The following is a 27,375-nucleotide window of genomic DNA, read 5'->3' on the forward strand; positions in this document are numbered from 1 at the left end:
TTTTCTAAGATGGTTAATTTTGCTTTGGTCTATTTAATTTTTAGAGATAAATTCATGTAGTATTTCTTCCACTCTTTAGTATGTTGATTCTTTGAGTTTAATTCCCAACATGTGTTTTACTTCGCGTTAGTTATTGAATGTTCTTTCCTTTGTGATTGATCAAAGAAGATTTTGTTAGCTTTTTTTTTTTAATTTCTCTGTCATTTCCAAGTTATATGCATTTGAAGGACTATTTTTCAGTTGAATTCTAGCAGATACATGTGTTCTTTTAGAATGAATGAGCTAACATAATATTCATGTGAATAGGGAATAAGAAGCGTTGTTTTCCGCCACTGAAAGAACCTAGCTTTATTTACTCATTATGCCTTGAATTTGGTAGTAATTCATAAGTTTTATGTTAGAATTGTTTAGCTAAAATATTTCTTGAATTCTACATCAATTCCATTTCCATAATTCTGCTTCACAAATAATCTCAAAGTTAGCCTAGAATATTAATTTATAAATACATCGTAACTTGCTTTAGGCGCGATTAATTAACTAACGTGACTATGGGTACGGTTCCCGTAGCATAGTCATGATACCTAATTCCCAAATTTGGGGGTGTATTTCATGTAAGTCGATCATAACAACTTCGAATATTAATAAAATAAAAAATATTGTGAATCGCGGGTGCATTTCATGTAGCGTGGTTTTCGATGTGTTCCAAAACGGTAAGTGTACGACAATCGTAACTTGTTCAAGAAATAATTCCATAAAACCTAAAAGGGGTTAAAATAATTAAAAGCAGTTATAAGGGAAAAATGCACAATAGGTTTAACACATGTAATAAATCAGATAATAGGTCAATTATAATATGTTTAAGTGACCATGCTAGAACCACTGAACCCGGGAATGCCTAACACCTTATTCCGGGTTAACAGAGTTCCTTATTCAGAATTTCTGGTTCACAGACTTCAAAAAGGAAAGTCGAAATTTTCCTCGATTTAGGATTTAAAATAAATCGGTGACTTGGGACACCAAATAAACTATCCCAAGTGGCGACTCTGAACAAAATTGAATAAATTAATCCCATTTCGAATAATGTCACTTTAATTGGAAAAACTCCCTTGTACTACCTTCGCGTGTGTAAAAAGGAGGTGTGACACCAAGGTAAGAGCTGATAAGGATGATCTCAACGGACCTACTCAACGTCTGACCTCGGTCCAAATGGAGTCTAGAAAAGATCGAAGAAATGAAAGTGTCACGACCCAAACCGATGGGCCGCAACAGGCACCCGGTACCTTACCTAACCGAGTACCAACGTAAGGTAACTTTAATATAATTCTATCATAGGTAAAAGAACCGAAGTAAAGCATAATGGAAAACGAACTTATACATAGGCATACCGGCCTATAAGATCAAAATGATCACTCGTACACTGAACATAGGCCGACAAGGCCGTACAATCTTTCGCGTACAGGACATATGTCTACAAGCCTCTAGGAATACATAAATATCATAAAGGTCGAGACAGGGCCCCGCCGTACCAATCAATACATGACCAAATCATACTAACTAAATAAGCAACTCTGGAGCAAATGGAGCGCATCAACACCTTCCGTTGAGCTGATAGCCTACTTGGATGACTCTCGACCTGTCTATCGGGACCTGCAGGCATGAAACGCAGCGTCTCCGAGCAAAAGGGATGTCAATACAAATAAAGCACCGAGTATGTCAGGAATGAACATCAGTAAATAAAAGTCATGATAGAAACATGGAGTAAAGGACTCGACATGTAAGTTAGAATAGCTCTGTGAATCATTTAATATTTAAAATATCATGCATATGTGTATAAATGCCATACAATGCATGGGTATATGCGTTCATAACATCATCAAGCCTCTGAGGGCATCCCATCATATCATCTCGGCCACTGTGGGCAAATCATCAACGTATACCAGCTGATCAGGTGGTGGTGCGTATATAACGCCATAACCTTTTCCCATATCCCATATACATATATATACATATATACGCGTATATAACGTCATCTGGTCATGGGTCAATGTACATGTATAAATGAATGCAATGCATGAGAAGTACGACAATAAAATCTTTCGGAATGACATAGGACCATTATGTCGTTGATTAATATCATAAAGTAAACTTTATCACCTTACGTATTTTCTGAGACCCTTGAACAGGTGATAGAATAGTAGGACACATGGGAAATCAAGAACATAAGCATCTCTAGCACTTCTATGAATAGAGTCATTTATAGAAGTTGTGCATTTGCTCGCTTTGTTTGTGTCGTATAGATCATGCCAAAAAGAAAGAAGGGATAACCTTTACATACTTGAGCCGATTCTCTTGACAATCCCTCTAACACACGTCAATTGCGACAAATCACATAATGGCGGATCGAAGTAGGGGAAATTCGTATGATATTCTTGATAAAGATTGCACCGTGCTCCCTTAGAATTTGTAATTCACGTTGCAATAGCTTTGTAAAGGTTCACATGAATTCTTTGTAAAGCTTTGTAATTCACGTTGCAATAGCTCTCTTTGGAGTCATCACCTTAATGCAAACATTTCCATTCTCTTTAATTATGTAGGGAGTTATTTTGCTTAATTAGAAAAGTCGTATACCTTAGTGGGTGTAGGCCCCAGTAAGGTGATGACTTAGCCTCCAAATAACACACCTTATCAAATGAAATTAAGAGTCATTACTTTGATCAAGGTGTGTGCCACGTGGGTCATCAACCCTTATCCAAACATCTGAATTAATTATTCACCAATCTCTTGATTAACTTGTTAATCTTTTATTAACCAATAATTAACCAAATATCCACATAATTAAGAATTATCTCAAATTACTTAAATACTACTCACTTTTAACACACTTTATACATCCTATTATCATGGTCATGTAGTACCTTGTATGATACTAGTCCATAAATTTGGTCAAGCTTTAAAAAACTGCTTCTAAGTGTATTTTTCTCAAAAGTACCTCTCAAAAAAGTGCTTTTGGAGAGAAGCTACTTTTTTCTGCTTCTAAAAAACTGCGTATGCTTCTCCTCAAAAGCACTTTTTTTCTTTCCAAAAGCTTGGCCAAACACCTCAATTTTTGGCCAAAATCACTTTTGGCCAAAAACAACACTTTTGGCCAAAAGAAGCTTGGCCAAACAGGCTATACATGTCCTTAACTTTTGAACTTAACTTCAGGACTACATGTCCTTAACTTTTGAACTTATAACTGTAAGTTCAGGACCAAGTGTCTTTAACTTTTGAGCTCGTTAGTCTAAGTTCAGGACCTATTGTCCTTAACTTTTGGGCTTCTTAGCCTAAGTTCAGGACCTATTGTCCTTAACTTTTGAACTTGTAACTGTAAGTTCCAGACCTATTGTCCTTAACTTTTGGGCTTCTTAGCCTAATTTCAGGACCAATTGTCCTTAACTTTTGAGCTTGTTAGTCTAAGTTCAGAACTTCAGGACCTATTGTCCTTAACTTTTGAACTTGTAACTGTAAGTTCATGACCTATTGTCCTTAACTTTTGAGCTTGTTAGTCTAACTTCAAGACCAAGTGTCCTTAACTTTTGAACTTGTAATTCTAAGTTCTGGACCAAGTGTTATTAACTTTTGAACTTGGAACTCGAAGTTCAGAACCAAGTATCCTTAACTTTTGAACTTGTAACTTTTGAAATTGTTGAAAAATCCTCTTTTAGTAACCACGTGTGAATACTTAACCTCTGCTCTAAATCTCTTCCTTTTCCTATAGTAAGTCTTAAATATACACTCACTCTCTCATCTTATCCGGAGATCTTGAAACTCCAGCTGAGGCACGTAAGCCGGAGACACATTCACATTAGCAAAAAATTTAACGGTTGATACAAATCCTAATTGAGAAAAAGTGACGAAGTAATTGCTCGTCAAATGGAGAGGAGAATTAGGGATGAAACAGAGAAATTCGATGAATTTCGAGGAAGTAGAAAATAAGATGCATTTGGAGGAAAGCTCCGACGACCGAACTGGTCGTCCTGTTGATAATAGAAGAGCGAATATATGCCATGCTTTTCGTGGTTAATGGATGTTGTTGATCCAGGCCCAGGTACTATTGTATTTCCGTTTGGGAAGGAAAGGGTAACAATGTCCTTTCATATTAATTTTAAAAAACTAGTAGCTACTTTTGCTCAGTATTAAAAATGCTGGATAAAAAGTAAATACCACTTTAAATAGTGGTTGCCCTATAAATTTTTTTACGTAGTTTGTTATGTATTAGTTATGCATATGATAATATCAAATAGGTTGAGAAATATTTCCAAATAAGGAATTAATAATACCAAGTTAATACATATATTATACATACACACTATGTATAAAAGAAATACTGAATTCATTCAAACCCATTGCTAAAAAGACCATCCGCCATTTTGGCTTTGTGGGGGTGCAATGGCCTCGGGTGTAACTAGTACAATAACAATACACATGTAGTGTATTCTCACAATACGGAATCTAGTTGAGGTATAACTAGTGACTAATAAAAAAAGATGATAATATGAAATGAAACCTGGTATATTACATTTCTTCTTTGTTAATTAACAAATTTTATTAAAGGTCCCGTCCGGTACATAAAGTATCCCGTATTTATGCAGGAATCGGAAAAGAGTCGCAATCCAAGGGATGGGATATAAACAGTCTACCCCGATACAAGTATTAGTGATTGCTTTAATGGCTCTAACTCGTGACCTATATGTTTGACTCAAAAGATCTCGAACTCTTTTTGAACAAATCAATCAAAGATGAAGGAGTAAATCTTAGTTAAAGATAATTAACTCTAGATCTGAGATGAATAATATGAATAGAAAAACATAGTAGAGTATAAGTATTGGCCGTGATTATGGCCAGATTTAACAGCATAGAGAAAGATGCATTAAGTAACATTGAATGACAATAAAATGTAGATAAAGGAGAAGATTCACCAAATCTTGAGTAGAGCGGATCCTCTTTTATTTGATAAAGACGAATGATAATAGATACAAGAACCTTAAGACCCTTTTTGGATCTGATGAAGGTCTGGGATCACAGATTCTCTAATCTCTTTAAAGAGGTATGTTTATATATTTTCTAAAGAAAGAGACAGGGAGAGAAAGCACGCCCTTTGGGAATTTCCTTTTGCTTGTATATGTAGTCGAAATAACCCTCTTACCCCTGCCACGACTTGACGTGTTTGGGTAAGTGGGGTTTCCTTGTCGTGGGAAGGCATTGCCCTCGTTGCTCGACTATGTTTTTCTATTCATATTATTCATCTCAGATTTAACAACATAGAGAAAGATGCATTAAGTAACATTGAATGACAATAAAATGTAGATAAAGGAGAAGATTCACCAAATCTTGAGTAGAGAGGATCCTCTTTTATTTGATAAAGACGAATGATAATAGATATAAGAACCTTAAGACCCTTTTTGGATTTGATGAAGGTCTGGGATCACAGATCCTCTAATCTCTTTAAAAAGGTATGTTTACATATTTTCTAGAGAAAGGAAAAGGGAGAGAAAGCCCGCCCTTTGGGAATTTCCTTTTGCTTGTATATGTAGTCGAAATAACCCTCTTACTCCTGCCACGACTTGACGTGTTTGGGTAAGTGGGGTTTCTTTGTCGTGTGAAGGCATTACCCTCGTTGTTGTGTCAAATGCCTTAAAGGAAGGATGAGGTTAACTCTATTGACCTCTTCTATCCGGTGGCAAAAATGGGGTCGTGAACCAATAACTATAGGTCTCACAATGATAAAAATATATACAAATATAACTAATGCCACATCTTCAATTAGTCAATTTCTATTTTTTGCCGTCTTTTTTATTTAATCAAATAGTATGAGAATAAGGACAGACGTAATACAAGGCATGGTGGAGTAATGAACAAATATCTTCGAATTTATTTTGTAAATTCGAAAAAAAGAGAGGACTAATTAGGAGTAGTAGATTGACAGGTACAACATCACGGCGTTGATTGATGAGCGATTGCCATTGCAGTGACGGCAACTACAACAATCCTTAATAGTATATTAAATTAAATTAAATATTTTAAATTAAATAAAAGAAAAGGTAGAAGAAGTAGGTAGGGGACCATCCTCGTATAATTGGACACATGTTAATAGGTCAGCCCCACAATTCCCCCTACTATGAATAGCCAAAAAGCAGCTCCTCCTCCTGCCCCATTGCTGCCGCGTGTGATTACTATTTTTTTAAAAATAAATTATTATTATTATTATTATTATTGTTCATCTTGTATTTTTGATACGCGAAATAAAATTATCTAAAAAGGGTTATATATACCCATGTACTATCAAAAAAGATTTACATATATCCCTTATTATACTTTGAGTCAATATGTACCTTATTTGAACTAATAGTATTATGGGTGGGATATATTTGGACCTAAAATATACAAAGGGTATACTTAAAAAAAATTTTTTCATAGTACATGGGTATATTTGACCATTTATCGTAAAATTATACTCCCCCGTTCCAAATAACACACTTTCCTTTTTTGACGGTCCTAAAAATAATACTTCTTTCGTTTTAAAAACATTATATTAGTTTGACTTAACACAAATTTTAATAAAGAAAGGAAGATAGCATTTGTATAAAAAATTTAAAATTTGTGGTTTGAAATCTGTTATAGCATTTGTGTGACTAAATATACTTCTCATTAAGTAAATATTGAAAGGTGCTAATTTTTTTTGGAACAGACTAATAAAGAAATAATGACAATCTTTTTTAAAGAGAGGAAATACCACATTTGCTTATTTGAAATAATATATTTTTAAAAGCACTTTGGTCGACGATATGATGAATATATTTTAAGCTAACTTTATACTTTTATTCTTAATGAATTGATTTATAGTCATACATTATCTGTAGTTTATTATAATTCATAAGTTTTATAAGTTTTTATTTCTTTTTTAAACTACGTGTCGAGTTTCAATACTGCCAAATAATTTGAGACGAAATTTTTCGTCCTAATGTTTATTCCATTTACAAAATTTTAATTTTTTTAATATAAAGTATATGTTCAAATATAATTTTAACTTCTAAAAACTATTTTTTGACACCCCATCAAATGTTCAAAAAACATTTCTTCAAAGTTTCAATTAATTTATTCAAATGGTTGCTAAAAATCAAAAGTTTCGTTGTTGCGATAGGGTGGGCCAAAACGGATCTTTTGCCTGGCTGTTTCGGACTTGGTTATATGCATTACGGCGCGTGCTCCCGACATTGGTCCCAAAAAAATTTAAGAGGAGGGCGCGACGCGTGGGAAACAGTACGGAATTTTAAGACCACTGACTCTCTCTATTATGCATATCTCTGTTTCTGGCAACAGCAAAAGTCTATTCCCTACTCCTACGCCTGTCCCTACTCTTCTTTTCATTTTCTGCTGTTTTTCGCGCGCGCTCTTTTTCTACTCCTACTGCTACTATTACTAATACTACTTCCTTTTATCCTGTTTTCTCGTTCCATAATAATTTCTTTACGGCGCTGTGTTTGGAAACCTCTATCTTTAACGAAAGAATGAGCTTTATAGTCCCTTGTAATCTTGAAATTAAGAAACTGTAGAAAAGTGTGAAAGTATAGAATTAAGATTGTGGGTTGATAGGTAATCGAGAGTTTCTCCTTGTCCTACTATATTATTAGCACTAGTCTTGTACTTTTCTATTCCTAGTTCATTGTTGCTACCGGTGCATCGTCACTATTATCAGTAGTTGACACTAGTCTTGTATTCTCGTAGTCTATGTTCGTGTTATTACAAGTTTTGCCGTTTGCTTCTTGTTGTTGCTATTAATTGGTTATTGCTTCCTTTCATTGTTCTTGAGCCGAGAGTCTATCGGAAACACTTTCTTCACCTTCATAAGGTAAAGGTAAGGTCTGCGTACACATTACCTTCTCCAAAACTGACTTGTGAGATTACGCTAGATTTTTGTTGTTGTTGTTGTTGTTATATGTAAAAGTAAATCTTCTATGTATAAAATAAATAAATAAAAAAGAAAGATAGGGTCATAATTTTATTTTTTATTTTTTCATCTTGAATTTGAGACCCCTAATTAGTTGTGGAAGGATACTATTCATCCAACTAAAGTTCTTGAGGATGACTATATGCAATTAGTCTTTTCGTTCCATTTAATGTGATATGATTAATAATAGAGGGTCAACCTGACTAATTTTGTTGTGATATAGAATTTTTTAAAAAAAAATCAATAAAAAATTATATATTTAGAGATTATGTAAATAATTCTATACGTTATAACAATTAGCAACTCAAAATATTTATTCTTAACCTGGTCAAGAAAATTTTTATTTGACTATCTAAATATTAACTATGTCGTAAAAAGTGAAATAGAGGGAGTACAAAACTCTGTCTATTTCACATAACATAATTACAATTTAATTTCTGTATAGGTCGAAATCTGACCACAGTAACCGACCTCGTTAGAACCCCGCTTAAGGAGCGGGGTAGCAAGGACCACCACGACTTACGTCGGTCTAAGTATCCACATCGTAAAGGCAGACCGACCGGAGAAGGTGGTCATGATCTCAGAACTATATATAGGGTATGAATTCCCCAAATGAAGAGGGGGCTTTTAGATTCTCTCCTTCTATTTTCTTCCTTAAGAAAGATGTAAAATCGATGACCTCTGGGGCATCATGAAAGAGGAAACAACAATTTATGAATGAATGGCTTGCTCTTATTCCATTTTGTTCATTATTTTCCGATTCATTTCTAGATCTGGAGTTTATTATGTTTGACTAAGATTGACCTCATCATTATTATTAATTATTTTAATCCGAAAGGTTTTGACATCTTTTAGTCAAATAATTTGGCGCTGTCTGTGGAGATTTCTTAGTGAAATTTCCTAGTCTTTTCTAGATCAAAAACCGAAAATATGATCACCCACTAAAAAGAGCAGTAAGTAAACCTACTCGCTAATTTAGATCATGATGCTATGTACAAGCAGAAGTTACAACCAACATCCTCCCCCGTACATCGGGCGTTCCGCGAACCAGCTAAGGCAAGCCCAACCCACGCAAGGCAAAAGCACAACATAGAAGGGGAAATAGAGTTGAATACGGCCACCGAATTTGGAAACCACCGCCCCATCATCCATTGAAACGCTAGGCAAAGCGAGCAACGGTATAAATCCACACTCATTCACCGACTCGTCGGATGGGGGTAAAGAAAATATCATTTTGGCTCACCTTCAGTTGTTTGCTCAAACAGGAACAAAAGTGTCGTGCCGGAGAATGGGAAACTACTACAAAACCACCGAAATATCGCCCACCTGACAATCCAACTTCTAGAAAATGACGCCCCTTAACCTGCACTCGCTCTCCCTCACCTAGGGGTTGTCCCAATAGGGTTTTCCTGAGGTCTTAGGGATCGAGTCAACGAGGGAGACATCCCCAAGTTCAAAATATAATTCATCGTCTCACCAACCAAGGACATATCCAGACCAGAGAGCAAAAAGGTTAGACAAGGAAACTCCAATGTGTGCACGAAATGAACGTGACCAAAACAACAATGTTTCATGCTCTCCGGCACTACACTCTCTAATGCAAACAAAGTCAAGAGAACTGGGGCTCACTTAGGAAGCGCAAAGGTTGAGCAGAACTGGGACTCCCCCAGAAGATACCCGACTCTCCAAAAACTAGGACCAACGATGGGTTAATATATCGACAAAAGTTCGAAATAACACCCTTAAGGCCAAGAGCCTTCACCAAAGGGAAGAGTTCGACCTCGATAGAACAACGGCGGGTTAATATTTCGATGAAAGTTCTAAAGAATACCCTCAAGGCCAAGAGCCTTCGTCAAAGGGAAGAATTCGATCTCGATCGAACAATGACGGGTTAATATTCGACGAAAGTTCGAAATAACACCCTCATGGCCAAGGGAAGAGTTCGACCTCGATCGAAAAATGACAGGTTAATATTTCGATGAAAAGTTCAAAATAACACCCTCAAGGCCAAGAGCCTTCGCTAAAGAGAAGAGTTCAACCTCGATTGAACAATGACGGGTTAATATTTTGACGAAAGTTCGAAATAACACCCTCAAGGCGAAGGGCCTTTGCCAAAGGGAAGAGTTCGACCTCGATCGAACAGTAATGGGTTAATATTTCGACGAAAGTTCAAAATAACACTCTCAAGGCCAAGGGCCTTCGCCAAAGGGAAGAGTTCGACCTAGATCGAACAACGACGGGTTAATATTTTGACAAAAGTTCGAAATAACACCCTCAAGGGCCTTCGCCAAATAGAAGAGTTCGACCTCGATTGAATAACGACGGGTTAATATTTCGACAAAAAATCGAAATAACACCCTTAAGGCCAAGAGCCATCGCCAAAGGGAAGAGTTCGACCTCGATCGAACAACGACGAGTTAATATTTCGATGAAAGTTCGAAATAACACCCTGAAGGCTAAGAGCCTTCTCCAAAAAAAAAGAGTTCGACATTGATCGAACAATGACGGGTTAATATTTCCATGAAAGTTCAAAATAACACCCTTAAGGCCAAGAGCCTTCGCCAAAGAGAAGAGTTCTACCTCGATCGAACCACGACGGGCTAATATTTCGATGAAAGTTCGAAATAACACCCTTAAGGCTAAAGGCCATCACCAACGGTAGTTTGATCCAACCCGGACGACCCAAGTTATGATTGGCTTCGTCCGAAAAAACGGTTATGTTACAAAATCCCGTTTCAGGTCAAGAGCGGATCCGCTCAAAGCAAATAGTCACCTGTTGACCTCGCCCAAATAGGCAGTTCAACGACTCCATTCAGACTTACACGACAAAGTCTAATTCAGCTCGGCTGAGATCAAACTCCTTGAAAATCAGGAATAAACCATACAAAAATCCGAAATTTCATGCCAAAATTATGCAAAGGAAAAGAAAGGGAAGCGCAAAAGACATACACCAATGAAAACTTCTTTTTATTCAAAGCAGTTGCGCAAATAGTCACCACTTACATATGGCTAAAAGCCAGGCAAGTCAAAAAAAAAAAGCAACACAAAGACAACAAACAAAAAGAATAGCACAAAGATAAACCATTCTTTTACTTGGCGTCATCACTGCCGCCTTCCTCACCACCGTCTCCAGGAAGTATCTCTTCATCATCAGCATCCTCATCGGCCCCCAGCGTCGCATGATCATATCTGTAGTTAACACAAGCCTCTCGTGCCTTTGCTCATACTTCTTCATATGTAGCCTCAGAAATATCGCCCGCTTCCCACAAACCCTTATATATGTCCCGCTGGGCCTCAGCATGTACCCAAATCTCATGTATATGACGGGGAATGGTGGCGGAGACAGACTCGACTTGGGCCAACAATTGCGCTTTCTTGACTTCAAGAGCAGCAACCCAGTCCCCCAAAGCCGACGTTTCCTGGTCAATGTCACCAATACGCTCTTCAAGCCTCGACTCCTTAAGCATCGTCGTCACCCTCTCGGATTACTGCTCGGATTGAAAAACACAGATAGTGTCCTCTAAAGCCGCCACCCTCGCTGAAGCCACGCCCAAGCACTCTCAATATTCTCCAGCCCGGAAACCTTTCTCTTCAGTTCAGCTAACTTTCCCACCCACTCCGCACTCATCACCTCGATCCTTATGGCATTCTGATCCATCTCGGACCGCACCTTTGCATGAAGATGCTCACACTTAGCGGCAACCCCTTTGCCCAACTCAAGTTCTTCGTCCTTTGCACGAAATTGCTCCTCGAGCACATTGCTCCTGCGAATAGCCTACATCAATTCCTGATACCTCTTCTCCAGTTTTTCACCAAGGGACCGATCACCGGTATTCTCCTTCAGCCGCTCGTGCATCTCACGACATTTGTTGCGGTAGCATCGATATTTCTCCAACATCATTAGGAAAATATTAGCCCGAGTGTCGGCCCTACGAGCACTTTCAATCTCCACCATGTACTTCTGAAAAATGAGAAGATGGGTTAAGGCCATGTTGCCAAAAATGAAGAGCATAAAAGAAAACAGAAACTTACCCTCAGGACCATAGCGGCCACTTCATGCATCAAATCAATATCACGAACGTCCCATAGAGCCTCACTCTCGTCGGTGGAGCACAAAAGGTCAAACTGCGGCACCAGGTCTTCCGTATCTTCCAGGAGGTTAATCTCCGATGGGATTTCAAGTATACGGGAAGGCCTCCCGCATGAACCACCAAACGGGTAAGGCCCTCTTCAAACATCCTGATGTCATAAGGATCAAGATCAGACTCAGATTTATAGTCATCAACCACGACGCATTTTCCCCTCTTTGCGGCCGAAGTAGGAGCATGACCCAGTCTAGAAGATGAAGGACCACCCAAGTAACAGTAGCTGCCTCAGGACTCCAACTCTTCGTCGCAGTAGTCTGTTGGTCATTCATAATAGCCGAAATCTCTATCAACGGGTTGATCACATTGATCGACTCCACCTCTATAGATGGGTTAGCATCATTCCCGCTCTTTGACTCCATTAAGGGGGGCGTCCTCTAAGCATATCATGGTTGACGGAGCCGTTTCGGACTTCACTCGTCGTCTCTTTGATAACCCCTAGCCATGCTCAGCACGGGAAGGCTCCCCCGTTGGGCAGCTAGCAGAAGTGGTGGTCCAGAGTAAGGAACAATTTCTGCATACACAGCCACGGCCGCAAACTCAACTTGAGCAGCCCTTGCCGTAGGTCGGGCAGCAGGCCTCGAAACTGGCCGAGCAGAGGATGTCGGCTGACGAAATGCAAGTGAAGGAGCCCTTACCCTTCGTACTCTACCTGCTAGAGATAGAATGCCATATAAATAATAAAGCCAAATTGCAAAACGGAAAAAGATATTGCGGTAAAACTACTTACCAATAAGGGATTTACACTCATATTTCTCGAAGAAGGACGACCACGCGCGAACTCCCACCGTATGAGGAAGAATGGCGTTCACCCAGTCGTGAATGTCGTTGACAGGAGCATGGGGTAGTCTTATAGCTGCAAAAGTAAAAACAATTCAAATACCACCTAAAGAGAAGCGGTCGACTATCATTCCGACCGAAAAATATGAAAACTTACGTGCAAAGTTCCATCTCTCAGTGAATCCTACAGGATCCGCCACAAGGTGCTCGGTTCGCACATAAAAATAATTCTCGTAAAAGCGACGGTTGGCCCTATCGTCCATCTTCACCACCAAGCTCTTCGTCCCTCGATGGCGCATGTGGATCATTGTGCCTCGAATGAGTTGAGGGGCAAAGATATTAAGTATGTGTCTCAAAGTGATCTCCCGGCCAGCAAGTTCCGCGAACTTGAGCAGCATGAGGTTTATACAAGTACGGTGAAAGTTGAGCCGAACATACCTCGTAGAAACGACAAAAATCTACCACCGGGGGGAGGGGAAGGGGAGGGGAGGGAGGAAACGTATACCCGACGATGAAGGGGTAAGCATAAAACACATAATATCCGGGGTGATTGAAATGTATGATATCGTCTCCCACCGCTGGCAACATTTCAACATGGCGAGGGATCCCCCATTTCGCCCTCATCTCCGCAATATCTACCTCAGTCATAACCGAGGGAGCGAGTTATGGCTCTTCTCCGGCAGGACTGTGGATATCATTCCACAGTTTTTCGGGGCGAGGCAATATTTTGGTCGTCGTCGGAATCCCCTCCTCCTCTATCACTTCCACTCCTTTGGGAGTAGAGACATCATTTTCCGATACCGGAATTGCGACAGGATTATCAGCGAGGGAAGAACTACCAGCCATGTATATCGACTTAATGGAATAAAGGGCTTAAGAAGAAGAAGAGATGGGGGTGAAAATTTCCGGCTAACCAAAGAAGATCGAAGATCTCAAAGTATCTGAGAAGAGGAAGACCTATAATGTTCTCTCAACAAAAGCTAGAAAGTGTACCAATTGAATAGTATCTTTCCTATATTTATAGGGACATAAATTCCCCAAACGGAAAACCCAAGAGTCGCCAATCGAAATTGATAAGGGCACAAAACGATTCAATCACCAGGAAACGTGTGTCATAATGACGGTAGCCATGAACGACGTTTCAAATTGAACAAACGCTTTGATTTCGAACGGTTGTGGCAGTCCCAAGGGCACCGATGTAGCGCCGCCCCATCGCCTCAATCCAAAGACTACGTCCAAGGCACGAACAGTCAGATTTCTCCTAAGTGTGCAAAATCATAATCCGCCCGCTGGGCCCACCGATAAACGACCCCGACGGACGGAGGGACTAACTGTATAGGTCAAAATCTGACCACAGTAGCCGACCCAGTTAGAACCCCGCCTAAGGGGCTGGGTAGCGAGGACCACCACGACTTACGTCAGTCTAAGTACCCATAGTATACAGTGGGTCAAAAGACAATACTTAACGATGAAAAGGCCACAACGTAAGGGCAGACCGATCGGAGAAGGTGGTCATGATCTCAGAACTATATATAGGGTATGAATTCCCCGAATGAATAGGGGGCTTTTTAGATTCTCTCTCTCTAGATTCTCTCCTTCTATTTTCTTCTAAAGAAAGATGTAAAATCGATGACCTCTGGCATCATGAAAGAGGAAACAACAATTTATGAATGAAGATGGCTTGCTCTTATTTCGTTTTGTTCATTATTTTCCGATTCATTGTGGGGTTTATTATGTTTGACTAAGATTGACCACATCATTATTATTAATTGTTTTAATCCGAAAGATTTTGACATCTTTTGGCCAAACAATTCCATGTTATTATTTGGTTACACAAATGTAAATATTGTAAATACCTCATGCTTTATGATAATAAATCAAAGCTCCGTAATTGGAATATAATTTTATTCTGTACTTATAATAGAAGCATACAATTAGGAGAAAAGAAATTTAAAATTCCAAATGCAAAAGTAAATGGGGACCAATTAAGATATTGATGGAGTAGGGACAAGATAGCTCTGGAATAAGTTTGACATATGAATAGGTGCAATCTTCGATTATAAAATGCATATGACAATCTCAAATTGTACAAGAAGAACAAGGAAAAAGATATACATATTGACAATTAAAATACCTATGACTCCATATTGGGGCCTTATTTTTGAGAGTATGATAGTTTTAGTATAATGATTTATTAATTCAAAAATATACTTCCAACAAATTGGGGTAGTTGATATATTTCATACCGTGTCAAACGGCACATGCTAGTTTGGGTTGCTCTAGTGGTGAGCACCATCTACTTTCAACCAAGAGGTCGAGTCACCCCAAGAGCAAGATGGAGAATTCTTGGAGGGAGGAATGCCGAAAGTTTATCGAAAACAATATTTCTATCACAGAGCATGGGTAAGATCTGCATACAACAGTACATATTGCCTTCCCCAAACTACAATTGAACTTTTGAATTGTGTTAAAGTAATTCTGTCGTAGGATTATTTTTTTCAAAAATTTTCTTAACATGATAAAAATTCAAACGATAACGCTAAATAATCTTATTTGTGCAAGTCGCCCTTCATAGAGAGTAAGCATATCATTTACATGTTTCAAAGGATGTATCTAATAGCAAATTTAATTTAATTTTCCAAATTCTTTTTAAATAATATCAAAGGGGATACAATAACTAACACTTTTACGTGACTTTCTAGATTGACGAGTATTTATTAGAAATATATCTATGTTCAATTGTCTACTAAAATTATAAGCCACAATATTAAACTCTTTTTTCAAGTTTTAACTAAATATCAAGTAAGTGAGAACGCTAGTATGAATTTTCATGTATATGTTATGTTTACTCTTGTCTGACAAGAAGGTGTCACTGAAACTCAAAGGTAAATTTTACAGAGCGGTGGTTAGACCGGCTATATTGTATGGGGTTAAGTGTCAGCCAGTAAAGAATGCACATATTCAAAAGATGAAAGTAGCCGAAATGAGGATGTTGAGATGGAGTGCGGGCATACTAAACTAGATAAGATAAGGAATGAAGATATTCGGGAGAGGGTGCGCGTTGCTCCCGTGGACGACAAGATGCGGCAAACGAGGCTTAGCTGGTTCAGGCACGTGCAGATGATAACCATAAATGCCCCGGTTAGGAGGTGCAAGCGGTTGGCTTTGGTAGGTACGAAAAGAGGTAGATGGCGGTCTAAGAAGTATTGGGGCGAGGTGATCAGGCAGAACATGGCACGACTTCAGATTCCCGAGGATATGGCTCTTGATAAGAACATGTGGAGGTCGAACATTAGGGTTGTAGGTTAGGGAGTAGTCGAAAGTTTTTCCCTCTTTGTACCGGGTAGTCTGATAGAGTTTTGTCTAAGTTTGTTAGCGGTCTATGCTTTGTCCATATTATTTTGTTGTTTTGCATAGTATTGTGTTATTGCCCTTTCAATTATTTGTTGTCTCTTACGATGTTGTTATTATCTTTCTGGCTTCTTTTGCTGTGATATACCTTTTCTTTTGTTTCTTTTATGATATTATTGTCTCTTCTGCTGAACCGAGGGTCTCTCGTAAATAGCCTCTCTACCTTTTCGGTGTAGAGGTAAAGTCTGCGTACATTCTACCCTCCCCAGACCCCACTAGTGGGATTTACCTGGGTATGTTATTGTTGTTGTTGTTGTTGTTGTTTTTGTGGTTGTATGTTATATTTACCCTTAAAACAGATAACAGTTGAATTTATACGCGGTTTTAAGGATATGTAGATTGATTCAATACAAATAATCAAGAATGTTTGATAAACGAGTTAAATATAGAATGAATAACCAAATCAATTGTGAAATTATAGTCGGGCACGGACTTGGGTTGAACAGTAGTTTCGCCCTCGATCGGACCTTGGTTCGAAGCCAAATGTATATGACGAACAACTATGAAATAAGAACTTTTCAATAGCTAGAAAGCAGAGAAATGAAATTGTATTGTCTAGATATGCGTGTTACAATGTGTCTTATCACAGAAAAAACTTACCCTGTATATAGTAGGAGAGTTTCACCCTTAGTACAAGTCTAAAAAAGGTAAAAATCCTCCTCTCTCGTCAAGTACTGATCAATAACCGCCATCGAGCGAGATCCGCGTCGTGATATCCGATTGGTTTCGAAATCTCATGTGCTTCTCGAAGTCTCAGAACTCATCCCGGGTCCGGGATACGTCGTTTTATCAAGTTTGATAGCGAGCATTTCGTTCGAACCTTGGTACAAGAAGTTCTCAGCTTCGGTTTCGATCTCGTGTATTCATACCTTTACTTCGTTTATCCCACCGAATCCCGTGTATTCATACCTTTACTTCGTTTATCCCACCGAAAAATCAGGATGTGTGTTAGCCCCGATTTCACCTATATACATGTTCATCTTCCTTTATCTCATTTTAAAAGGACAAAATATCTTTTAGTAGGAGAAATTGATTACGACTCTCAAAAATATATTTCAAAAATATCTTTATCTAGTGAATATTGTGATTATAATATATTACTCCTATATTATATTTAAGATTTTAATATGTGGAGTATATATAATATATGTACACAACCACTGTTTATAGTAAACGCTGTTGTTTTTTTCCTCTCCTACTTTTCATACTTCCCTCTTTCTTCCTTCTTCTCTCTTTCTCTGTACCAGTTGAAAATGAACACAGAACTTTAAACACACACTATACACTACAACTCCTCTATAGTAGCCATATTAGCCATGGCGTTTCAGGACCATTTTTCTCAAGAAATGGCTACTCTTCATCAACAACAACAAAACGCTGCCGTTTTACGTTCCATGTTACCTGAAGATCATCAATCTCCTCGAAAATCCCCTCCTACTTGGCTCAACACTTCTCTTCTCCGTCAACATAGCTCCGCCGCCACCGTCGCCGCCGCCGGAGTTACCGGCAACAACTTCCTACACCTCCAAACTTCCAACTCCGACTCTTCCAACTCTAACAACCAGTGGCTTTCTCCTACCGCCGCTGCATCCGCTGGCGGTGGAGGAGGAGGAGGAGAAGAGCATAACGATGTGAACACAAATAATAATAGCAATAGTAATAATAATAATGAGGAAGGTGAGAACTCGTGGGAGAGAGAGAAGTGTAAAGCGGATATATTGAATCATCCTTTATACGATCAGTTACTGTCGGCACACGTGTCTTGCCTGAGAATCGCGACGCCGGTGGATCAACTGCCGCGGATTGACGCGCAGTTAGCTCAGTCACAGAACGTGGTGGCTAAGTACTCTGTTCTCGGCCAAGGTCAACCGCCTCTAGATGATAAAGACCTCGATCAATTTATGGTAACTTTTTTTTTCTTTTCATTTCTTCATATCTTTTAAGCTTTCTTACATGAATTAATCTATATGCTCATATCTGTGTGTTTGAATTTTCACGTTTAATTCCCATAAAGTTATATAAACATAGAAATTTGTTAATTTTGTGTTGAGTTTCAATTCTAAGTAGCAATTTACAAATTATTCGGCAATATTATTTGGAAGATTACATAGATTTATTTGGCTACAATTTTTTTTCATTTTGTAGTTGAAGGTTTAAGTTCTGTGCACTATCAGTGTTAAAACAATAGGTAAGTATTCATAGCAAGCCTGATATAGGAACCTGGAAAGTAGAGTAATACTTAGTCAATGTATATAACTGAAATCCTATAGTTTCTAGTACTAGTATTTTTATGTAATTTGTAAATGCTCAATTTTTTTTAAAAAAATGTTTAAGGAGTTAATATATGAGTTTACACGAAAAAATTGGAATTCATATGCTTGAAAGCTGAGCTCAGCCGGCACATATTTTTGGCTGTATTTGATGATTTGTAGCTTACGCCATAGAACTTGGAAGCCATCGACCAATGTTTATGTGGAATGGAGAATGAATGGATTGTCTTTGATGTCATTGTGGTGAGGTGGATCTTGAGGAAATACAATTTAAATTGTTGGGTTTTCATTTTTTCTTTTTGGGCTTTATTTGTATTTTGCCTATGCTGATGATTGGCGGTGTACATAGATATGTGTTTCTGTCTGAAGATTGCTTTTGAACTTACCAAACTTGAACTTTTCAATATGAATTAGTCTGTTGATTGTGTTACTTCCTGTCTGAAAAGGAAGCTTTAGCTTGAGAATTATGTTGTAGGTATATGGGTGGTTTTATCATTAAAGTATAAATACGTGACTATTACAAGTGGCAGAGTGATCTTGATGTCACGATGTACTAAGTTTAATCCTTTTTTGCTTGTATCATGGAAAAAGTCATTTCAACTCCATATAAATCTGTACAATGAGTAGAGTTAATTCGGTCTAGGTGAAAATATGGTTGTGAGCTGACCCCTTGATTGTTACACTAGTTTGTCTGTTCTTTGTGACGAGCATTCTGGTTTTTCAGGTCGTCGCATGAACTCGTAAACCTTTTAAGAAATTTGATTCCTTGATCAAGTTCTCTGCATCAATGGATTCTGTCCATCTATTTTTTTTTGAGGATTTCAGCTGTGCTTCTATCTTGAGCATATTTCTAGAGGATATTTCTGAGAGTTCTAACTATTATGATCTTAATAGAAATATCTAGATGTCACATCAATAAAGGAATCTTTTTATCCTATAGGCAGTAGGCTAATAATTGACCCCTAATGTTAGGGGGAGTGCTTTGGAGAATCTCCTTGACATGATTTTCACCTCTAGGGCTTCATGTGCAATGGTTTCTGCCTTATTGTTATCTGTTGATCTCTCAGTAATAATGGTGAGCTAGCTGATTTAACTAAGAATAGTTTCTTTCAATGGACTGAATATTTACCTTGGTGAATTTTTAAAAGAATTCATCTGCTGCTCAATAATATAAAAAAGCCAACTTGAGATTGATTAAAGAAAAAGGAAGGAAAAAAAAACAATTTTGTATATGAATATGATTTTTGAAAGATGCTCTTGCTATTTAACTGTCTTATAAGTATAAGAAGTTGAAAAGGAAATAGAACAAGTTTGTATATGATATTTGAAAACTGCTATTGCTATTTAAATCTGTCTTATAAGTATGTAATGAATCTGCAGTTCTATGCTTCTTTTTGTTTCTAACTTTTAAAAGCAGTATATATTTATCCATAGACACGAACAATTATGGAATACTTAAGCATGGGGGAATGTTTAGTCCCCTCTAGTTTTCATTCTTTAGTTCAATGTTAATTTTATGGAAACTATGAACCACAGGTGCTGGTCTCAGTTTAAAACATGTTCATGCAAACATTTCTGCGTTTTTCTCCTTTTATTAATCTTAATAGCAGATTCTATAATCAGAATTTTAATCAGTTTATATACATTAAGAGATCCGACATATTATCTCATATTTCATGTAATATTTACCTCGGCTGATTAATCTTTGTTTCTTCTGATGTAGACACATTACGTTCTGTTGCTCTCTTCATTTAAAGAACAACTGCAACAACATGTTCGTGTCCATGCAATGGAAGCAGTCATGGCTTGTTGGGAGCTAGAACAATCTCTGCAAAGTTTAACAGGTGACATAGTTTTCTACTGTCTTTTTCTTAGTTTTTTTTTTCCAATTTATCCTGTCTCTCACTTTTTCCTTCCCATTGGTATTTTCATCCTCATACCTTTATTGTTAATATTACGGTCATTGCCATGCCAAGATACCATACACCATGACCTATGTTGCTCGTACTCTCCGAAAATATCGTCGAGCGTGTGTCGGATCCTCCAAAAGTAGTGCATTTCGGGAAGATCCGACTCCGCACAACATAGACCACAATCACCGTGTGCCGTTCTCATTATTGACTTATTATAAGAGTTGTGCATCTTTTTTAATGGATAGAGTGCTAGCCTCATTCCTCTAATTCACATGATTTTCTTAGTGATGGTTTTTATGTAGTGTTTGATCACTAAATAAGTGAATTATACTCTTTGCTGAAAAGAGAAGAAAGGAATCTCTACTCCAGCTTTTCTGCCGTTATATATGCATGTAGGCCAAAATTGCACTGCTGACATATAGTTACGGATTATCTGTCAACCAACAGGAGTAGCACCAGGGGAAGGTACAGGAGCAACCATGTCTGATGATGATGATGACCAGGCAGATAGTGACACTAACTTTTTGGATGGAGGTTTTGATGGATCAGATAGCATGGGCTTTGGTCCTCTTGTACCTACTGAAAGTGAAAGGTCCTTAATGGAGCGTGTTAGGCAAGAACTCAAGCATGAGCTCAAACAGGTAAAAGTAACATAACTTTTGGCTGGTCTGATAATTTTGAAATTATAATTTAGTAAAGAAGATTGTTAAGAGTCACCAAGGGCGGATTTAGAGGCGGAAGGGGATTCCTTCGCCGGGAAATTACATTGTACATATAAGGCAAAATCTGTTTCATATCTCTATATATTATATTTTGAATCTCCTTGACACAGCTCAAAAGCATACCTTAGCGGCCAAGGGGGTTCAAAATCTTTGTGAGGTTAATGGTTCAATTCCTATTGGCCACAATCTCTTTTAATTTTTTAAACTTTTTCGTGTCTTCAACCCCTTAGCGGAAATCTTGTCTTCGCCGCCACTGGTGGTCACACCATTCTGTATGTTTCAAAATAGAAGAGATCCTTGGTTCACGTCTCATTGTCACTCATTGTTAAAGAGATGTGAGGGGTCGTGATGAGAACATAATTAAGCAAATAAAAGTGTATCTTCTCTAATAACTTAAACTTTTAGATGAAGCGGCCATACAATTTAACTTATGCTTTAGGTTTTCTTTTTCCTCTAGCTAATGTGTTTCTTGATTTTGTTTTCATTAAAGGGTTACAAGGAGAAGATTGTTGACATTAGAGAAGAAATTTTACGAAAAAGAAGAGCAGGAAAGCTGCCTGGTGACACTACATCTGTATTGAAAGCTTGGTGGCAATCACATTCTAAGTGGCCTTATCCAACTGTTAGTACCAAAATAAAGTTCCTACTATATATTCAAGAACCTATTTGCTACTATATCTCTCACTTTATGTGAATAAAATCTATGTTAGGAGGAAGATAAAGCGCGATTAGTGCAAGAAACAGGTCTGCAGCTAAAGCAGATTAACAATTGGTTTATTAACCAAAGGAAAAGGAACTGGCATAGCAATCCATCGACGTCTACTTCTCAAAAAAGCAAACGCAAGAGGTAGGGCGATTACCATCCCTTTTTCGCTAATCATGTTTTAGGATTTTTTATTTATGCTAACCGCGATATTCAAATAAAGTAGTGCAGGTGAAATCAAGCAGTGAAAGACTGATGAAGTCTGAGAATATGAAGTTTTTTATGTTGTAGCAGAAAGTCAGTGTAAAGCTGATTAGCAAACAAAACATGAATGGCTAGAATTGGGAACTGAACTACTAAGTTTTTGGCAGATGAATTGAAGTTCCCAACTGACTTGGTTGACTAAAATATGCTTTAGAAAGAGTATAGATATTTGTGAGAGTAATAGCACTTATTTATGATGTTTTCATGTCAAAGCCTTTTTAGTACAACAGGTTCCAGTTTATATAATTTTGTTTCTACACTTATTGGAAGCTATGTAATTCTGAATGCTAGTGTTGCTCATTTTTGTGAATAGAAGTTGTAGAATATAATTAGATTATCCAAACTCCACTGAGATATGGAGAAAAAATCTAGTATTCAATTGGTTGGTCTAGCTAGTTTATGTGGGAAACTAAAAGCATTTGAGATGTTAATTATTGTTCTAGTCGTTGGTAGGAATCAAACATTTTCAATAATAAATATTGTGATTTTTATTGTACATTTTATTAGATGTCTAAGTATGTAAAATATTATTCTACGAACATAGTTTTAATATGGATTTTTTTCTGCAATTGCAGCCAAGGCTTTTCCTTGTGTATAGGTTGTGCTTTAATTTTTTCTGGGGTCTTTTAATAAGATATTCTTCACTAAAGTATTAGTTGGTGGGTAGGTGTTGAGTTTGTAGTATTTACATTTTAGTGGCCGGTAGTATCATTTACACTGTTAGAAGTATTCAAGTATGTAGAAGATTTACGGGTTTCTGGAAATCGGATCTACAACTTAAGTACTCTTCGTTGATGAACTCCGTTATTTGACTCAAGGAACATTCTCTGTATAGCTAACCTTGCCCGTCTCTGGTTTTTTACTAGAAAGTTAAGGAAAACCTTATTTTTGTTATAAATAGAATTATATTTATGGTGAATGTCTATATTTAGAGAGATTTTAGGGTTCATTACTTGGTGGCTAAGTCAGTCTCTCCCTATAATTAGAGTGTTTTATTCCATTGTAATTAATCCCAATATCAATAAGAATTCTCTCTCTACTTTGCTCTGCAATACTCTTCTTCTTCTTTTATTGTTTCATAACACGTTATCAGCATGAGACTCTAATCAATTGAGTAGAAGCTTTGTGATTGAGCATAATGATTGTCAATTGTTCCATGAACTTCCTTCATGATTAAATTCAGGATTTAAGGTAAGTATTTTACTTTTCTCTTTCAAATTCTTGACATTCTATAATTTGATTTTAAATACAAGCAAAGACGATAAATTGTGATTGTAACTCTGGTAGAGTTTGAAAGAAATTATAACCACCCAAAGTGGTAAAATTTTTATGCCTTGCCATGATCAAATTCATGTATGATTGTGGGCAAAGAATTGCAAACTCGTCTCATTGAATTTGCTCCATTCTCATTCCCTTTAGAAAATGTGATAGCAGTATGTGATAAGTCTGAAAGAAGACAAAATTACTACTATGAATGTATCAATGGATGTGGACGTGGCAATAGACGAATAAATTATAATCGTCATCATTGAGTAATGAGAATAATAAGGATTCTCAAAATAATCCTTCACTCTGTGAAAGTAATGTTTGTCATCGATTTGACATGAGATTTTATAAAGCACATATAGATGATTATGGTCCATTCATGATGTGAATATGACAACATCTTATTTATGAATACATATTCATTCTTGGAAGAATATGAACGTGCTAGTGGTAGTGAATATACTCTACTCACCTCTAGAAGGAGGTTTGAGATGATATAAGAAAATAATGTCATTATTATGGCATGAATGGTCATTGGTCACGTACCTATTGTACGCCAAAATATTTTGGCAATGTGATTATATAAAGACAACAATAATGCAAGAAACATATCTTGCATATAATTTTGACCATGACCATAATGGTATAACTTTCTCCTGGAAAGAGATATATGACCATATGAATGTTGATGAATATGTGGTAGTACAAAATTAATTGAGAGCTCTAGAAGAGTCAATTATACTATTTTGGAGAAACACAATTGATTACCAATAAGGTATTGTGTTGTAGTAAGTCTCAAAGAAACTTATTCAGTTTCTAAAGTATTCGCGAAAGCGGTTGGTTATATTGAGACTATAAATAAAGGACGATTTAATATCTTCTATTACTACAACTTGTAGCGGGATAATATTTATGTGAAAAGTTACCCGTTTTATTCTCCAGTTTGTACTACACAAATAAAAGAATGCCACAATAAAGTAGAACTTTGTTGATATAAAACCCATATCATAATAAATTTGGAGTTTATTGATATCCAGTTGTCATAGCTAGTTTAGCCATATCAATTTAAGTATGATGTGCAAAAATAATAGAGAATTCACATGAGTAAATATTAAAGAACTAAAAAGTTCTTTACGAATTCTCTTATATTGCTTATTCTCATTAATTAATTGACCAACTAAAGTTGGTATTGAATCCCATGAATTCTGGAAATATCAAAGGTGAATATGGGCTCATTCACCTGCCATGTATACCACATAAGATGCATTTATGAGATGATTACATGTGCAATTATTATTAACTCACAACATGGTGTTTTACGAGGTAACTTGCTCAATAGTTTAATTTCGAGCATAATTTTCAGATTTTCTATTCAAGAAGTTCATCTTGATAAGTTGGTTTACATCATAGCTGGTTTAGCAAAATAATTTATTGAGCATCTCCACTTAATAGCTAAATTGTTGCTGATAAGAACAAAGTTATCTATATCAGTTTGATATAGGTCATATACGAAAGTATATTACATTCTCCCCTCACAAGTGGTTCGGGGTCAGGAACCAAATAATTTCATCTTGTTATTATTGATGTGCGGTGTATATATTGATTAAGACCATAATGCACAAAGATGGTTTCCCAAAATTGAGGAAGCAAGTTAGTTTTTCTAACATAAGGGGGAGACATGATAAACAATTGAGAAAAAGTTACGTGGAATGAATTATTATTTGTACATTTAGATCCTCGAATAAGATAACATGAACTTGAAGTTCATAAAAGGATAATTCATTTGCAATATATTGCAAAGCATGCCTGACGCATTTGCTTACCCAAAGAAAGTAACTATATTCTCATTGGAATTGCTTATATTAAGTCCTAGAAGGACAAAGTCTATGGTACGCTTAAAGCATATAGAATCGGTTTCAAATAGCTTCTTGATAAAGAAGATGAGCAAATGATCAAAGTGATCATAATAAGGAGGCAAGTGATCTAGAAGATCACATGACATAACACTTCATAAAATCTCATGAGAGATTCAGGTACCTGAATATATGAATGAAGAGATCTCTATGTTATGTCTTTATGAAAAAATATTGGAACCGATATAAAATGTTCGTCGACGACATCTATGATAGCGCTACATATAGAATTGGTTTCATATGAAAGACATATAATTTTGTCTATGTTGTTCAAACGCTTGAAAGTATAAAGTCAATGATATGTGCAATCAGTTTTCGATATCTTATATGTCTAGCATGACATGAAAACTTGATATGCATCTAAAGTCTCTTTAGATGGCTTATATGACTTAACTTATATGACAATCCATGAAGGATTTAAGTTGCTTGAAGCACATACAATTCTTAATCTTAAAGTACCACTTCCTTAGTGCAATTTGTGCACAAATGTATCTTACTATAACTATAAGCATGATAATGTGATAACAAGAATACCTCTGTAGAGATATTGAAGAGTCATTCCACGATATTTGTGAAGACATTATATATCTATTACGAATGATGATTTCAAGGTGCAAAATATTCATTCAAGTTAATATGGCTGATTTATTTATCAAATCTCTACCAACGATCTCTTGAAGATGGTGTACAAGATTGAGATGCGAAGGCTCAAGAATGTGAATTGATGCTCTCATCAGGGGGAGTTAATGCGCGTTGCACTCTTTTTTCCTTACAAGGTTTTGTCCCATTGGTTTTTCCTTGCAAGGTTTTTAACGAGGTAACCAAAAGGCGTATTTCTAAACATGTGTACTCTTTTTCCTTTTCTAGGATTTTTTTCCCATTGAATTTTATTTTAGTTAAGGTTTTAACGAGACACATTATCTGTTGAATAGACATTCAAGGGGGAGTGTTATAAATAGAATTATATTTATGGTGAATGTCTATATTTAGAGAGATTCTATGGTTCATTACTTGGTGGCTAAGTCACCCTCTCCCTATAAATAGAGGGTTTTATTCCATTGTAATTCATCCTAATATCAATAAAAATTCTCTCTCTACTTTGCTATGCAATACTCTTCTTCTTCTTTTATTGTTTCATAACAATTTTCTTATATTCGTAATGATGTATTTATAGGCAATCGATTAGGATTTAAGTAGAAGGATAACTAGTAGGTTAAGGAGCTAATTAGCATCAAACACCTGTTAATACTCAAAGATATAGATTTAGACATGATTTTTTTAAGACAACTACTATGCCTCAGCCCAAATAAATTGGGGTTGCTATATGATCTTATATGCCACATGATCTTATAGCTATTTAAAAAAAAAAAAAACTACGACTTTTGGTTTATGTGACAAGGAAAATGAGTGAAGTAAGATATTCAATACAAAAACCATAACTAATAATCAGAGGTGGATCCAGGATTTGAAGTTTATGGTTCAGGGTTCCTAAATTTCAAGTTATATATACAATAATAACTGGGTTCTTACTTACATATTTATAGATATTTAGTGAATTTCTTAATACAAATACGAGGTTTGAGCAAGAGTTACTGAATTCAGAAGAACCCATAACGTTAAAGCTGGATTCGCCCCTGCTAATAATATATAGAATCACTCAATTTTCCATAAATTCGTTAGGGTGTACTTAACCATCCGATGATATTATATATTTTTTATATCCTCATATATTATAATATAATTTTAGGGTTTACACGTGAAATATGCGAGCTAATGTAGTTTCTAAAAAAATTGACTTTATTGTCATTTGAATGAATTCGCGTATCTAGCTAGTCTAATTTATTAAGGCAATATCAAGTGGTAAAAGATTATAATAATTCCCTCTGAATTTTATTCAAACTTATTTTATATAGTTAATTTACATTCAAATTTATGAGTGTTACACTTCTCTCAACATCCAATTATACTTTCATGTAGTAAAATTACATAAAAATTTATGAT

The 27,375-nt window shown here is 36.6% G+C and overlaps 1 protein-coding gene across 2 annotated transcripts; it reads left to right on the forward strand.

Moving 5' to 3' along the window:
• Positions 1–17,461: 17,461 nt before the first annotated feature.
• LOC104221131 (homeobox protein knotted-1-like LET12) lies at positions 17,462–22,691 on the forward strand. 2 transcript variants are annotated; one of them, XM_009772123.2, is made up of 6 exons: positions 17,462–18,227; positions 20,317–20,437; positions 20,954–21,147; positions 21,719–21,850; positions 21,939–22,075; positions 22,158–22,691. In XM_009772123.2, exons 1-6 carry the CDS (start codon positions 17,640–17,642, stop codon positions 22,177–22,179), a joined length of 1,194 nt encoding a protein of 397 aa, XP_009770425.1. In that variant the 5' UTR covers positions 17,462–17,639; the 3' UTR covers positions 22,180–22,691. The 2 variants fall into 2 exon arrangements, with proteins under 2 accessions (XP_009770425.1, XP_009770424.1); XM_009772122.2 differs by having other exon boundaries at positions 17,490–18,227; positions 22,155–22,532.
• Positions 22,692–27,375: the final 4,684 nt, after the last annotated feature.

The sequence above is a fragment of the Nicotiana sylvestris genome, chromosome 11, assembly GCF_000393655.2.
Source record: "Nicotiana sylvestris chromosome 11, ASM39365v2, whole genome shotgun sequence".
Classification (NCBI taxonomy): Eukaryota; Viridiplantae; Streptophyta; class Magnoliopsida; order Solanales; family Solanaceae; genus Nicotiana; species Nicotiana sylvestris.